The 16,403-nt window shown below is 41.7% G+C and overlaps 1 protein-coding gene across 6 annotated transcripts in view; it reads right to left on the bottom strand.

Annotated features, from left to right (window-relative positions):
• REPS1 (RALBP1 associated Eps domain containing 1) overlaps positions 1-16,011 on the bottom strand; it is a 90,689-nt gene extending 74,678 nt beyond the window's left edge. For all 6 annotated transcript variants that reach the window (XM_030316463.1, XM_030316462.1, XM_030316459.1 and 3 more), the window contains exon 1: positions 15,764-16,011. In XM_030316463.1, coding sequence (XP_030172323.1) covers positions 15,764-15,916 — 153 coding nt within the window. In that variant the 5' untranslated portion in view covers positions 15,917-16,011. The remainder of the gene's footprint in view (positions 1-15,763) is intronic.
• Positions 16,012-16,403: the final 392 nt, after the last annotated feature.

Genomic DNA, 16,403 nt, shown 5'->3' on the forward strand with positions numbered 1-16,403 from the left:
GAAAATAATCAGTGTCATCTAAACAAACGTAGCAGAAGAAAGTATTTTTAAGTTTTATTTACACAATGTTGGAAGCCATGTGCCTGAATGATACAGGTAAAGAGGTCTTCTAGCTGTTAGATTCTAACAGGACTCCCAGCACTACGGGCAACCTGCACGCAGGTATGGGCGTCTCAACAAGGTCTGGAAATGTCAAGTAATTTTAGAGTTCTTCTTTGGGAATTTAGAGTATTTTAGATATGCTAGAGGGCAAAGACAGAAGCATAGAAGTAGGATAAGTATTACTCATATAATACTTAGGAAGTAGAACGTAGTGGTTAAAAAAGGGACGACTTAAATCCCAACTCTACCATTTACTAGCTGTGTGATCTTGGAGAAGTTACTTATCCCCTCTGAGTCTTCATTTTAAAAAGAGGGACAGTAGGGGCACCTGGGTGGTACAGTCAGTTAAACATCCGACTCCTGATCTCAATTCAGATCATCATTTCGTAGCTTGTGAGTTTGGGCCCCACCTTCTTGGGATTCTGTCTCTCCTTCTCTCTGCCCCTCCCCCCCTGGTACACGTGCATGCGTGCCCATGTGCGCTCTCTCTTGAACAAACAAAAAACAAAATGTTTAAATAAATAAATACAGATAACAGTAGCTGGCACACATTAGGTACTACACAACAACATTTGTTATTACTGTTATTATTGTTATTATTATTATAGTATCTATTAAAGTTAGTGATAAGCATACATACTTTTGGGAAAAAAAAAGATAAATTCATGCTCACTCATTCAACATTCAGCAAACATGTAACTACCAAAAATGTGTCTGGGATATGGTCATGAACCTGATAGGCACAGTTACTGTGCTAGACCATTGGAGCTTAACAGAAAGGGCAGGAACCAACTATCTTTCCTTCATCTCTACGTACTCCGTGCTCTGGGTGCATATGTTGGTGATGATAGGTGTTATATAGTGATTGTTGAGTTAATGATAATGTAATTATAGGGTATTAAATAGGAAATAAGTATTTTGAATATATGGACACAATTCAACAGACCTATCCCCTCCCCCCCCCCCCCCCCCCGCCGCAAAATGGTATAGCAATGCTACAGGGTAACTGACTTTCAAGGAATTTGTCCACAAATCTTCAAGAACTCACTAATTCTAGAGTATCCTAAAAGCATACATTTGAATACCAATACCTGGCAAGCTTACTATAAGGATTAAATGAGATCTTGTGTTAAGTAAGAATCAGGAAGCTGCAGTGAGATACTGATAGCATTCCTCAGCCAAAATGCAATCACACTACATGTGGATGTCTTTGGGGACTGCTTACGAACTAAAAATCTCTTACATTAAATATGCAAATGCTTCTGGGTTTAACATCCAAGGTTCGACTTTATGGAGGCTAGACTAATTTCAGGCAAATATAATACTTCCACATCCACCTTGCTTTCCTAACAGTCTCAAAAAAAAATGTCACAAAAACTCTGAGAACTTAAGCGAGAACACCTATGACAAAATCTGTGACAAAATCGCTATGACAAAAGTGCAATTTACCATTTATTGCAAAAGAACGTTTCAGATATAATGAAGTTTGCAATCCTCATGTTTAGTGAACGGCCTCAGTCAGAAATCACCATCAGGTCCGCACAAGCTTTAAAGCCACCAAGCTGCGACTCTCCAGCTTTGAAATGCCCACGAATCTTGCTAACACGGACTAACATGGCATCTCACCCAGCACATCCAAACTTCAGCACAATGTCTCCCCACAAAACTACGCAATCCTCCTCACTTCTTTATTTCTGTTAATGGTTATAATCATTCTGCAAGCTACATAAGATCAAAACCTTAAAATCATCCTTTATTATAGTCTTTTGGTGGTATACTTCACTTCAGAAGAACAAATCCTCTAATTACACAGTAAAATGGTGAAACGAGTGGCATTACTGATAGGATCAAAGGATTGGGGGCAGTATTATTAATTTCGTGCAACAAAAATAACAAAAGGTAGGGGCGCCTGGGTGGCGCAGTCGGTTAAGCGTCCGACTTCAGCCAGGTCACGATCTCGCGGTCTGTGAGTTCGAGCCCCGCGTCGGGCTCTGGGCTGATGGCTCGGAGCCTGGAGCCTGTTTCCGATTCTGTGTCTCCCTCTCTCTCTGCCCCTCCCCCGTTCATGCTCTGTCTCTCTCTGTCCCAAGAAAAATAAATAAACGTTGAAAAAAAAATAAAAAAAAAAAAAAAAAAAAAAAATAACAAAAGGTATAAATCTAGGTTGGAAGAAATACGGAGGGATTTTTACTATTAAAGACAAGATCCTGTAACTTGGGAGTTTTCTCATATAAGCAGAGTTTGACTGAATGAAACTTATGTGATCACCCTCTTAGAACCAGGCACTCTGCTAGATGTTTACGCTTCATTTCAGTTTGGTATTATGAAAACTTCTGGCATTATCTGGTATTATCCCCAGTCTACAAACGAGGAAATGGGAGTCTTTAAGAGAAGTTCAGTTACTTGTTCAGGGCAAGAGAGCTAATAAGCATCAAGTGAATATTCAAATGTAGAACTGTCACATTCCAAAGTCTAGGCTATTCTGACTATACAGGACTCAATACTTGTTGACACAATATTACAAGGGTGTTATAATGAAAAACTTTCCTATGGAATATAATTAAGTGCTCTAGAAAAAATATGAACTCTTCTAAGTTAACTATTAAAAAATATAATATAAATAAACACTCTAGTTTAAACATACCTCTGATCCTTCTAGTCATAAATGAGATAGAAATCAATAATCCTTAGTTTACAGACAATGATTTGTCAAGGATATAGATATTTCTATTTCCACATACAACATTTGACATAATCCATGGACAGGAAGCAAAGATCTCTCTTAGATCAGTACCATTAGCAGCTATTTTTTATACAAAGGAGCATATTAATACTGTATAACTGTGAGGATTTGGTTCCAGATCTATGTACTTATGCAAACTCACACTGGATACAATAATTTAGAAACACAAAGATGCCAAATCAGTGCTTCGGAGTAACAATAGACGCTTTTAGCTACAAAAAGATTAATGATCGTGACAGTGATTATTCCAATAGAAGACAACTGGAAGCAGTCCTTCCTACAGATTAAAACTGCTATTCCAAATACATAAATAAATGAATAAGTAAATAAATAAATAAAATTAAAAAAAAATAAAACTACTATTCCATCAAATCACTACTTACCAGGCATGATTATTTCAAACTCACGCTATCTTTGAGGCATTATGTTTCTGCAATTTTCCAAAAAACTAAGATATCTTAGTTAAGTGTGTATATTTTCAGCATACAACCTAAAGTCAACAGATAGAAACTGGTCTCAATTCGCTCTAAATCACAACTTTTCAGCCACTGCTAAATCTATTAAATAAAGTACATATAAAAAATCGAATACCAGATAAAGCGTGCAGAGCCAGCACGCAGAAGCAGTGAGTAAATGTAAGCCCGAATCATCATCCTGGTGCTTCATGTAAATATACCTGGCTGTAATGAATCTTCATATGGCAATCTCTTCTACACATAAAAATTATCAATGTATCACTTTTCATATCACGTCCAAAACAGAAGGTCCTTAACAAACGCCACATTATATAAGCGATATTGAGGTTTTGTAATTAGAACTATATTATACACACAGTAGAGGGTCCTTTATTCTCTACAGCACTCACCTTTCACATTCTCCAAGATGACTATTTCATACATATTACCCTACCCTGCAAAACCATCTTCAAAAAAATTTACAGTTTGAGGTATAATTTATATACCATAAAGTTAGACCATGGTGAGCATACGATTCATTGAATTTTAAGAAAATGTACAGAGTTGTACATCGTCACCACAATCCGAAGTTAGAACTTCACTATCGCCCCAAATGTTTTCCTCTAGTGTCTCCACTCCTACCCTGGCCTCAGGTAACCACTGTTCTTTCTGTATAGATATGTCTTTTCTAGACATTTCATATAAATGCAAACACATAATATGTACTCTTTTGTATCTGGCTTCTATCACTTACAATGTTTTTGACATTCACCTTTGTTGTAGTATTTACCAGCAATTTTTTCCTATCAGAATCGTACTCCATCATATGAATACACCATATTTTGTTTATCCATTCATCATCTGATGGACAGCTGGATTGTTTTCCAATTTCTGACTGTTGTGAATAATGCTCTTAAGAGACATTTGCAATTCTTTATGTGCACACATTTTCATTTCTTTGGGGTAGGTCTTGTTAGTGGAATTACTGATTCATTTGATAAGCTTGTTTAACTTTTTAAGGAAGAGCCAAACTGTTTTCCAAAATGGCTGTACCACTTACATTTCGAAGAACAGTGTAGAAGGGTTCCAGTTTCTCCACAATACCATGTAATGTCAGTCTTTTTAATTACAGCCCTTCGAGTGGGTGTGTGACAACATATCATTGTGGTTTAATCAGCATTTCCTTAATGACTAACAACATTGAACATCCTTTCATATGCTTCTTGGCCATTTATATTTTCTCCTTTGGTGAAATATCTATTAAAATCTTTTGCTCATTTTTAATTGGGTTTTTTTCTTTATAACTGACTTGTAAAATTTCTTTATATGTTCTAGATTAAAGACCTATACTATGTTTGTAATACGTAACTATTTTCTGCCAGTCTGCGTCTTGTCTTTTTACTTTCTTAAATATCCTCTGGAGTGATGAAGTTTTTAAACATTTTAATGAAGTCCAATTTGTATTTTCTTTTACAATTCATGCTTTTGGTGTCATCTAAGAACTATTCCTGACACAAGATCAAAAAGATTTTCTCCAGTGTCTCCTAGAATTTTTATAGTTTGGAGATTTTACAATTAAGTCTATGATTATTTTGAGATAATTTCTGTGTATGGTGTGAAGTATATACAACCATACATCCAAGTCCATTTTGTAAACATATGGGTATCGAAGCACCATTGGTTGAAAAGACTATCCTTCCCTCATCAAACTGTCCTGATACTTTTTTAATAATCAGGTGATCATAAATGCTAAGTGTTCATTTCCGGACTCTCATTTCTGTTCAATTAATTATCATGCTTAGTCTTATGCCAATCACTGTCTTGACTAATGTAGATTAAAGTAAGTTTTAAAATTAGGTAGGGCAAATCTATTTCCTTTGTTTTGGCTATTCTAGGTCCTTTACATTTCCCTATAAATTTTAGGATCTGCTTGACAATTTCTACAAAAATGCCTACTAGGATTCTGATAGAGATCTGGTTGAATCTACAGGTCAGTTTGGGAACCACTGTCCTCTTAACAACATCCAATCTTCCAATCTATGAACAGACTGTCTCTCCATTTATTTAAATCTTCAGCCACCTGGGTGGTTCAGTCAAGGTAAGCCTCTCTAACTCTTGATTTTGACTCAGGTCATGATCTCACAGTTGTGAGATCGAGCCCTGTGATTGGCTCCATGCTGAACATGGAGCCTGCTTAGGATTCTCTCTCTCTACCCCTATCCTGTTCGTGCATGTGTGTGTGCTCTCTCTCAAAATAAATACAACTTTAAAACATTTATTTAAATCTTTAATCTTTTTTTGGGGGGGGGAAGAGTGCACGAGTCGGGGAGAGGGGCAGAGGGAAAGAAAGAATCTTAAGCAGATCCAGGGATCATGACCTGGGGCAAAGAGTTGGACACTCAACTGGCTGAGCCACCCAGGTGCCCCTAAATCTTTAATAACTCTTAGTAATATTTTGTAGTATAAAAATCTTGGGTGTTTTTTTTTTTCTTAATATCATTTACTTATTTTGAGAGACAGAGAGAGAACATGCACGAGCACAGTAGGGAGGGATAGTGAGAGGGAGAGAATCCCAAGCAGGCTCCACACTGTTAGCACAGAGCTCGAGGCAGGGCTACAACTCACAGACTGTGAGATCATGACCTGAGCTGAAACCAAGAGTCAGCTGGTTAACTGAATGAACCAACCAGGCGCCCAGTGATTCTTTAACAAAAAAGAGAGAGAAAGAGAGAGAGAGATTGAGATTTTATTTTTACTTATTTTTATTATTTATTTGTTTATTTATTTATTTATTTTGAGAGAGAACACGTGCAAACAAGGGAGAGGGGCAGAGGGAGAGAGAGAATCCCAAGCAGGCTCCATGCTCAACTCGGCACAGAGCCCAACATGGGGCTCAATCCCACAATCCTGGGATCATGACCTGAGCCAAAATCAAGTTAGATGCTTAACTCACTAAGCCACCCAGATGCCCCAAGATTTTATTTTTAAGTAATCTCTACATCCAATGTGGGGCTCGAGCATACAACCCCAAGATCAAGAGTTGCATGCTTTACCAACTGAACTAGCCAGGCACCTCATCTTTTGTTAAATTTATTCCTAAGTATGTATTCTTTCTGATGCTACTGTAAGTAGATTGTTTGTTTCTTTTTCAGATTGTTCCCACTATTAAACTGTTATTTTTGCCTCAGTATGTAAAACACGTAGAAACTATTAGGCTGGAACATCAGAATTCTCCTGCACTGAATCTATGTACCTACTTGTCTCTATATCCATGTTCTTCCTTCTTCCCCCCTTTCAAAATTGAGGAAGGGATCCCTTTTCTTTTAAGTCCATTCTCTGTGCAGTTGGGCTCCTGAACAATCTTGCTTTTTCAATGCTTCCTTCATCTTCCTTTCTTCCCTTTTTATCCTAACAACTAAAATCATGCTGCAGTATGTTTTATACTAAGGAAGGAAGGAAGGAAGGAAGGAAGGAAGGAAGGAAGGAAGGAAGGGAGGAAGGAAGGCAGGCTTCCTGTATATCCTCATACACCTCTAGCTTCTACCCCACGTCTGTTTCCTTTCATCTGCAAACAGCTTTCAAACACTATCTATACACTCTGTCTCTAATTCCTGGGCCATCAGATATCCCTCAAGTCACTCAAATCTGGTTTCCATCTCTACCAGTCCATGAAACTGGCTCATCAAAGTTACCGATGACCTCTAGACTGCCAAATCCAATGGCCATATTTCTGCCCACATCTTCCCAACTTCTCAGCCAACCAAACTCAACACAGTTAACTATTCTTTCCCTCAAATACTTGCATTGCTTGGCATCCATGGCACGGTCCAATATACATTCCCAATTTCCCTACAACCTCTCTCTGACTGTCCTTCTTAGCTTCCTTAGCAGCCTTCCAGTTTACCCAACTTAGAAATGTACTGCATTCCTCAGGGTTCTTTGCATTTCTAGTCAGTCTTTTTTCTTTCCTCCCTGTCATCTCTTCCTTCTCTTCCTCCCTGATTTCATCTACGTTCTTGGCTTTTAAGTGTCATTGATAATCTTCAAATGGACATCTGCAAGCCAAATATGTTCAATCCCCTCTGGTAGAGGCACCCCTGACAATCTTGCAGCATTCTAAGAGCCTAGGACAACAACAACAAAAAAACAAAAAAACCCTCCTGAATTCACGACTACCTTTCCACCACACACCAAACCACCCGCCCCCCAAAACCCATTCCTCTCCCAACCGTAAGAATAGTGACTTCCCGCAACATCCCTGAGTTCTGCCTTCTCCCTTATGTTCCATATCCAATCCATTATCATGTCCTCCTATTTTTACCACCTCAAAGTATCTCCACTATGTCCACTCCTCTCCATCCACTGCCACCGCACTACTGTTAAGCCATGGTCATCTCCCATTTGAGCTACTGCATATCCACTGGCCAATCTGTTTCTGTTTGCTCTTCGCTCTACACAGCGGGAGAAACTTGAAAAAACAATACAGCTAGGGGCGCCTGGGTGGCTCAGTCAGTTGGGTGTCCAACTTCAGCACAGGTCATGATCTCACCACTTGTGAGTTTGAGCCCCCCGTCGGGCTCTGTGCTGACAGCTCGGAGCCTGGAGCCTGCTTCCGATTCTGTGTCTCCCTCTCTCTTGGCCCCTCTCCCACTCCCACTCTGTCTCTTCTCTCAAAGATAAATAAACGTTAACAAAAAAAAAAAATTAAAAAAAAAACAAACCCAACAATATAGATGATGCTACTCCCTTAACAGAAACTTTGCATATTTAAAATCCAAACCCCTTACCGCTGGGTACAAGGCCCTGCAGTGTGTGGTCCCCGCCATGTTCTCCCCCTGCCCAAGGGCTCCAGCATCTCACTTCCTCAAACACATTAAGCTCTTCAAACTTCAGGCCCTTCACATGCTTTCCCTCCACGTGAAACATCTCATTCTCGCTCCCTTATCTCCATCCATTTCTCCTCAGAGGAACCTTCCCTTATAACTAAGTAGGTCCCCAAGTCGGCAATGATTCTGTATTAACTATACATGGTTCTTTTCCTTTTTAACATTAGCATAATCCATGAAGGCAAGAAAAATTCCTCATTTTTTACCACTGTTATTATATATATACCCTGAATATAAATAGTAGCCATTAAGAAGTATTCATGAAAACATACGAAACTGACTTAAGACAAACATTATGTTTGGCATTTCACAGGCCTGTCTGCCCGTCCTCAAAACTTTCTTAACACAGATGTCCATGGGATGAGCCTGACTAAATTGGAGGAAGGCTAGCAACCTCAAATTATATGCAAAATTTTGTGTGATTTTATTTTTTAGACAGATGTCGTGTAGGTGCACCAGAATTTCAAAGGAATCCACAACCCAAAAGAGGTAGGAGATACATGATCTTATAAATTCTGGCTTCATCATTTAAGAAGGTAGATTCAAATTCAACATAAAGTCAATTCTTGAAACAAAACGAAGAAAAGACACAGTATTTTTTTTTAAAGGCCGAAGTCCTATTTACCAAATTTCAATGAAACTTAGTGTATGGTATGAATTTAAAAAAAGATTTCTGAGCTGAACTTATTACATCCTGATTTTTATGTCACGCCTATATATGCAACCGATCAGACGAGATTATTTTTTTTTAATGTTTATTTTTGACAGAGAGAGAAACAGAGTGCCAGTGGGGGAGGGGCAGAGAGAGAGAGAGAGAGAGAGACACACACACAGAATCCCAAGCAGGCTCCAGACTCTGAGCTGTCAGCAGAGCCCGACGGGGGGCTCAAACTCCTGAGCTGTGAGATCATGACCTGAGCTGAAGTCAGATGCCCAACCGACTGAGTCACCCAAGTGCCCCCGTAGATTCTTTTATAGAGGTAAAGGAGGGAAAAGATGAATGAAGATGCATCTATATCACAGGAAAGGCTACAGACAATGAAACCTATATGAGGCAAAAGGTGATAAATGCCAAGTTTTATCACCCATTTCAAGTTCTCACTGGCCAAATATCTAGGGACCTTACAAACCTTTCAGCAGTTCCCTCATGTATACAAAGTCCCTTCAGCATTCCAGGCTGAGATTCTCCTCATCAAATCTCCAAAACTTGTAAAAGAAATCAATTCTACTGTTCAAACAGTGGACAACTAATTTCAGGACTGTGCACTATGTTCTTAAGGGTGTGGCTGGACACAGTGGCCATTTCAACACTCTAACACGTTTCTTTGAAAAACCCAATCCAGGGGTGCTGAGTCAATTAAGCGTTGGGACTCTTGATTTCCGGCTCAGGTCATGATCTCACAGTTGGGAGGCAGAGCCTCCGGGACAGGGACAGGCTCCACGCTGAGGGTGGAGACTGCTTAAGATTCTCTCTTCTTCAGCCTCGTGAGTGCCACCAGCTCATGCTCTCTCAAAATAAATAAACAAACATTTAAAAAAAAGAAAAGAAAAACCCAATCCAATCTCTTCAGGCTGTGAGAAAGAAAATCCAGACATTAAGTGATCTGTTCAAGGTCACAAGGCTGGCTACAGACAGGACTGGAACTTGCCTCCCATGTTTAGAGCTCCTTATACTGGCCTGTATGCTCTTCTACAGCTCCATCAAAATGCTTAGCATGAATTCCCAAAATACTAAGACACTAACTCTGAGCTATTCATTTAAAAGCAAAAAGAAAAGGCTAAAACTAGCAATGATATAGGAAAAACAAATTTAAAAAGCAAATAGGATACTACAGAAAACCATTAAGTGTCACTTCTGTCACAAACAGTATGCTTTTCAGCTGTATATAGGAAAGTATCTGATTAAGGCAAGATTGTTTTTGTAGTTTGTTGTAACTGTTTCAATGATCCAGAAATTACAAATAAAAAAGAAATCACTGCTCCAGAACAACAAACCTGACATTTATTGTATTAAGTTTATAACTTTCAGTGAACAAATGAGGCTCTCTTTCCTTACTTTAATACTATCACTAATGAATAAATCTTATAATTGAACAAATTTCAAGAGAAAAGCAAAATGGTTTATGTGTCACTGTTGTCATTTTCACCCATTAAATTAATGTGTTACTCAAATATTCTACCAAGATGTTGCTCAACACAAACGATCTAAGACATTTCTTCAGCTTCATTAATAGGGATACACTGGTTAGAACCTTCAATAAAAGAACCATTAGTACTAGAACCTTTTCTCAAACTATTACGCACTGAAAATTTGTATGTAGTTTTAAAACATTTCCCAAAGTAGGGGCTCCAAGTAAAAGCTAAGAAAACATACCAATTAGTGTGGTAGCATACTTTCCCTCGTCTTTAAAAAATAAAATAAATTATTTCTAGATAAGGTGATCTTTAAGTCAATGAATTTTTTTTGCTCAGCAAAGAGCAAAACTCCTCATGATTATATCCTATGAACCAAATTTTTCTCCACCCAGTCCTGTTCCTCTCTGTTGTTGAGCATAATTCTATAAAGCTGTAGCTCATTCGCTTTGTCTACTGACAGTCTACAAAAACGAACCTTTCTTTAAAAAAAAAAAAAAAAGTTTATTTACTTATTTTGAGAGAGTGAGAGCTCCTGTGAGCAGGGGAGGGGCAGAGAGAGAGGGTGAGAGACTCCAAAGCTGGCCCTGAGTTTTCAGCCACAGAGCCCAACGAGGGGCTCAATCTCACAAACCATGAGATCATGACCTGAGCCAAAACCAAGGGTGGGATGCTCGACCAACCGAGTCACCCAGGCACCCCCCAAAACCAACCTTTCAACTCAGAACAGCACTGACTCTACCATTCCAAAACCAGGGTAATGAACATACTTTAAGATGTCTGCCAGCTGTAGTAATATAAAATTGTGTCTCTGTGTGCATAGGATACCAACTACAAGAATCTTCCTATTTCTCTTAAGTGGCTGTGTCTCAAGACATCATCATACATGAAACTATTGACCATGCAGAGAAGGAAATCCACACATAACTCAAAATCAAACAATCTTAAATCTCCACTCTTTAGGAGAACTATGGGCAAACCAATCACATGAACAGTGAAAGTAAGAAAGAGCTGAAAGGTAACAAGGAATAACGGTAAAGGAGAGACGCTTTATTCACGAACAGATGATTTAACTTCTCTGCCTATCAGGTGCCTAGTTAATAAATAAAAAATAATACACTTTACAGGGTTGTTGTAAGCATCAAATGAGTTCTTACATGAAAATGATTTGCCCAGTAAAAGAAACATAATAGGCACTCAATAAATGCCAGCTCCTTCCCCCTTCAGTTCTCAGCCCTCTGTTCTTTGTTTTCTACACTCATTCTCCCAGATGACTCAGCCTTCTCATGACTTTTATTAACAAATGCTGAAAACTACTACATCAATCAAAGCCCTGATGTGTACATGCATGCCCACAGTGTAAGAAGCTGCCTGCCCCCCGACCCCCAAAATACTTAGGTGAGAAAAGCAGAGAAGACACCCCAAATATCTGAATTTCACCGTAAGAACAAGCACTCAGTGGGGACAAACATCCATAAGTTTCCAAATATCTCCTGAAGATTTCCACTGCCTTCTCAAAATGCCAGAAGTCAAATTGCCAGTATCTTTTACCTAAAACCAGACTCTTCCTGCCCCCTTTTTAGGCGGTGAGTAGAATCCAACAAAGAATAATCCTTGCTCTACCCTTCCCTCATCTAAATATCACTAGGTAACCCAGGCCCATCAAATCTACCTTCATAATTTCTATGAAGTTCTAGCCTCCTTTGCTGTTCCACGGTTACCACCAGAGTCCAGGTGAGGATGTCTCCATCTCAGCACCACTGACTGGCATTTGGGGTTAGATAAATCTTTGTTGGGGGGCTGGCCTATGCACTGTAGGATGTTTAGTGGCATCGCTGGCCTCTGTCTGCTAGATGCCGGGAGAATTGCTCCTTCCTTACAAGTTAGGACAACCCAAAATGTCTCCGAACAGCGCCAAATGCCCCTGGGAGATAAAATCATCCTCCCCGGTGTCTCCCCCACTCCTGCATTTGAGCACCGTGGCCTCGCTCCTCACCATTCTCAACAGAGAATGTGTTCCCAAATTCATCTCCAGCTTCTTCCCTCTAACTCCTGCTGCACTGATCTAAAGGCCTTGTAAAGCATGGCTTTTATGAGTCATTTCTCTTACACTACAACTCCCTGTTACCTTCACAATTAGTTCAAAGCTCTCCACCCAGCCTTGATAATTTGGCCTCAATTAAACATCATCCAACAAAGCACCTCACATAGTGTCTAGCCAGCAGCCCTTCAGTAACAGACCTGTTCATCCAGATCTGTTTCCTATTGCACAGCTGTTACCCTGGTTGGAATGCCCATCACCCAGGATCCATTCCAGACCACTGCAAAGCCTCCTCCTCACCCCCCACCCAAGGTCAAAAACCATTAATGAGCCTCCACTGCTTACTGAAATATGAAATCTTCTGCCTTCTTTAGGGTCTTTCTCAGTATGGTCTCTTTCTAACTCTATGTTCCATTATCCCCCAAATATACTGCAGCTTCAGCAAACCTTAAATCTGCTAGTTCTTGAAAAGGCTCCTCCCCTTTCCAACTTCGGTCATGTTTTTTTCTCTGTCTGAAAGTCTTATCCGTCCCACTGCTCTCCCTCCATACTAATTTAATGTCCATCTCAAGTCAAGAAGGCTTTCCTGACCATAACCTCTTTTGCACCTCTCCTATGGCATTCACACGGGTGCTTCATGTCACACATGGGTATCCCTGTAATTTACAAGGTCCTTGAGAGCTTCTTACTCCTCTTGTGATGGCCTGCAACACCTAGTCCAGTTAAGTAACTCACTCAATATACAGGAGCTGACCCAAACGTATCCCACTTAGAAAGCAACAAAGGACTGTCTTCAGACAATCCCAAACTCTCTTAAAAGAACTAAATCCAATTCCCCTTTTAGCTCACATTTTACACTTTAGGCTGATTTTTAAGTAAACTGCCTTCAAGATATCCATAATACTACTGAGTATGTATTACTGTAAGAGTTCTGCTTCAGCAAGTTTCTGCAGCTTCCGACTTGTAACTGAATCCTGAATATTTATGGTATTTACGCCCTCTCTTTATACAAAAAGGCAATAGAAATTTCTTTTTGAATATTAATAAACCTGAGAAAAACACAAAAATAACTTGGATTAAACATATTTCAAGCAAAGGGTAATGCTGATTTGTCTATCCTAAATACTACTAAATAATGCATTAAAAGTCCTAAAGTCTTCATGCACTATTAAAAATATAAGTCAGTTTAGGGGCGCCTGGGTGGCTCAGTTGGTTAAGCGTCCGACTTCAGCTCAGGTCATGATCTCACGGTTTCTGGGTTCGAACCCCACAAGCCTGCTTCAGATCCTGTGTCTGCCTCTCTCTCTCTCTGTCCCTCCCCTGCTCACACTCTGTCTCTCTCGAAAATAAATAAAAACATTTAAAAAGTTAAAATAGGGGCGCCTGGGTGGCGCAGTCGGTTAAGCGTCCGACTTCAGCCAGGTCACGATCTCGCGGTCCGTGAGTTCGAGCCCCGCGTCAGGCTCTGGGCTGATGGCTCAGAGCCTGGAGCCTGTTTCCGATTCTGTGTCTCCCTCTCTCTCTGCCCCTCCCCCGTTCATGCTCTGTCTCTCTCTGTCCCAAAAATAAATAAAAAACGTTGAAAAAAAAAAAGTTAAAATATATATATATATAATTAAGTATATATATAATTAAATATATATATATACACACATATATATACGTCCGTTTATTTCGGCTTCCCCTCCCCAAAAACATAAACTAAAACAGAACTTGGGAAGTTTCTCCTTAATTTTAGTTCCTAAATGACTTGAAAGTATGTTTTGTTATTGCTACAAAAAAAGGAATATCTGGCTAAAAGTCTAACCCCAAAGCCATCCGAGGAAGTAGAGAACCCCACACTGCCACCACCATTCTTTTTAGCAAGGGTTGGCAAACTACAGGCCCTGTTTGGTATGCTCCTGAGCTAAGAATGGCTTTCACCTTCTTAAAGAGTAGCAAAAACAAAAACAAAGAAGAACATTCGACCATAAGTAGCCAGCAAAGCCTAAACTATTTACGTTTTGTCCCTTTATGGCAGCACGGCTTTGAGACTCCCAGCTGTCGTTATCTAAGACACCCAACTTTTCCTCCCAAGGTTTTTTAAAAAGCATTATGACACACACAAAATTATGCAAAAGGGCAGAACTCCTTCAACTTGGTCATAGTTCATGCACAGGTTAACTTCGAAAACAGAGACCTTTACGGACATTTTTATACCTCCAGAACTGTTGGAAGAAACCGGACTCTCATTCTTCAGATGAGCAACGCTTACACTTGAAGAGTGCAAGTGCCTGGCCCAAAGTCACACTGCCAGTTCACAATAAAATGGGGTCAAAGACCCAGGCCTCAAACCTCCTGATTCAGTGCCCTCTGGGGTATACTACATTACACCCATGCATACGGCTTTAGGTTTTGGAGAGGTGGGTAACCTGGCTTGGATCATCACAAAGATGAAAGCTTAAAAACTGCTCCTGATATGCTGTTTAGACAGACTCTTACCAGCAGCGATGAATCATTAAACAGAGTAACAATAATGTTCACCACATAAATTAGATAAGAACTTCTAGGAAACCTTCCATTTTAAAAACAGATGTGATAGAGAAAGCTTAAAATGTACTCTGCTTGCTCCTCTAGAGCTGCGGATCTGATTGAGGCAAACAGACACGTCTGACTTCCAGCTGCTCAATACTTACTTATCTCCCAACCCCAATCCCTAAGTTCCACTAACTGTTACCGAATGTGCATCAAAAAACTGTCCAGTTTACATCAGCCACACGTTCTATAATTACAAGTTCTTTCCATATCTACTTGCAAACTACTAGCTATAAATTCAAATTTTTGATCTCCCCAAGAATTCAGCTTCCTTGAGAAAAAGGCTTCTTCGATTCCTACAAAACCCACTTTGTCTCGCCCGCTGGCTTATTCAAGAATTTAAAAAACATTTTACCTATACTGATAACTTTACTACTCTGCAGGATCCGGAGAGCTATGTTATATATCAGGATCTACGATTCAAAGAAAGGCATGGTAACAATCCGATATCCTTCATCTGAAGTTGCTCTTCCAGTTGTGAAAAATACAGATTTTGAGAGGCAGCCGAGAAATACTGGACTTAGGTTCTTGAGCGAGAATACACAGACCTCCGCCCCCCACCCCCCACCGTATCTCTGCGTGACTTTTGTCCTCTAACAGCGACCCCTCCCCCTCGACCGCGCCGCGAGTCCGGGCCACCCGGGCACCTGCGGCCCCAGCCTGCAGCTGGGGAGTCCGGGGGCACAAGCCCACGGCCGGCGCTGCTGGAAACGGCGCTCACTCCCACCCCCTTGGCGGCGGGCGGCTGGAGGCCGGAGCCGCCGGGAAGCGACCGGTCGGCGGCCGGCAGAGCCCCGGACGCGACCAGAGGCGAGGGCGGCGGCGTTACCTGGAGGACCACGTCGTTGGGCAGCTGCGCGGCCCGGAATAGCTCCAGCACCCGCCCGTTGGCCGCCACCTTCTTGGTGCTCTCGATGTCGCAGTAGGAGAAGAGATCCGAGTAGTATTTCTGCTCCGCATCGCTCAGCGTCAAGCCTTCCATCTTCGCCTCCGGCTCAAGGCCGCCCCGCCCCGCATGCAACACCCGGAGCCCGGCCCCACGACCCCGGGACGGCGAGGGCTGTGCGCGGCCCGGCTTCCTCCTCGCCCCGCGAAGCCGCGGGGAGCCCCAGCCCCGGCCTCACGCGCGCGGGGGGCGCCCGAGCAACAGGGCCGGGAGGTCGCGAGGAGGGGGCCCGGCTGGGCTCGGCGCGCCGCCGCCTGCGAGGCCCCGCGCAGTCCCGGGCTCGGCGCGGCTCCGGCTCCGGCTCGGCGGCCGCGGGGAGGGCGCGGGGAAAGGAGGCGGGGGCCGCCGCGGCGCGAGGCACAGGCGGACTCCGCCACCGCCCCCGCCGCGGGTTCGAGTCTCCCCGGCTCTCAGGCGCTTCCCCCCAGACTTCCCGCCTCGGCTCCCCCTTCCGTCCACGCCCCCCCCCCTCTCCGGAGCGGCGGCACTTCCCGGAAAGTTGTGGGGCTTCGAGTCTAAAGTT

The sequence above is a fragment of the Lynx canadensis genome, chromosome B2 (genome assembly GCF_007474595.2).
Source record: "Lynx canadensis isolate LIC74 chromosome B2, mLynCan4.pri.v2, whole genome shotgun sequence".
NCBI lineage: Eukaryota > Metazoa > Chordata > Mammalia > Carnivora > Felidae > Lynx > Lynx canadensis.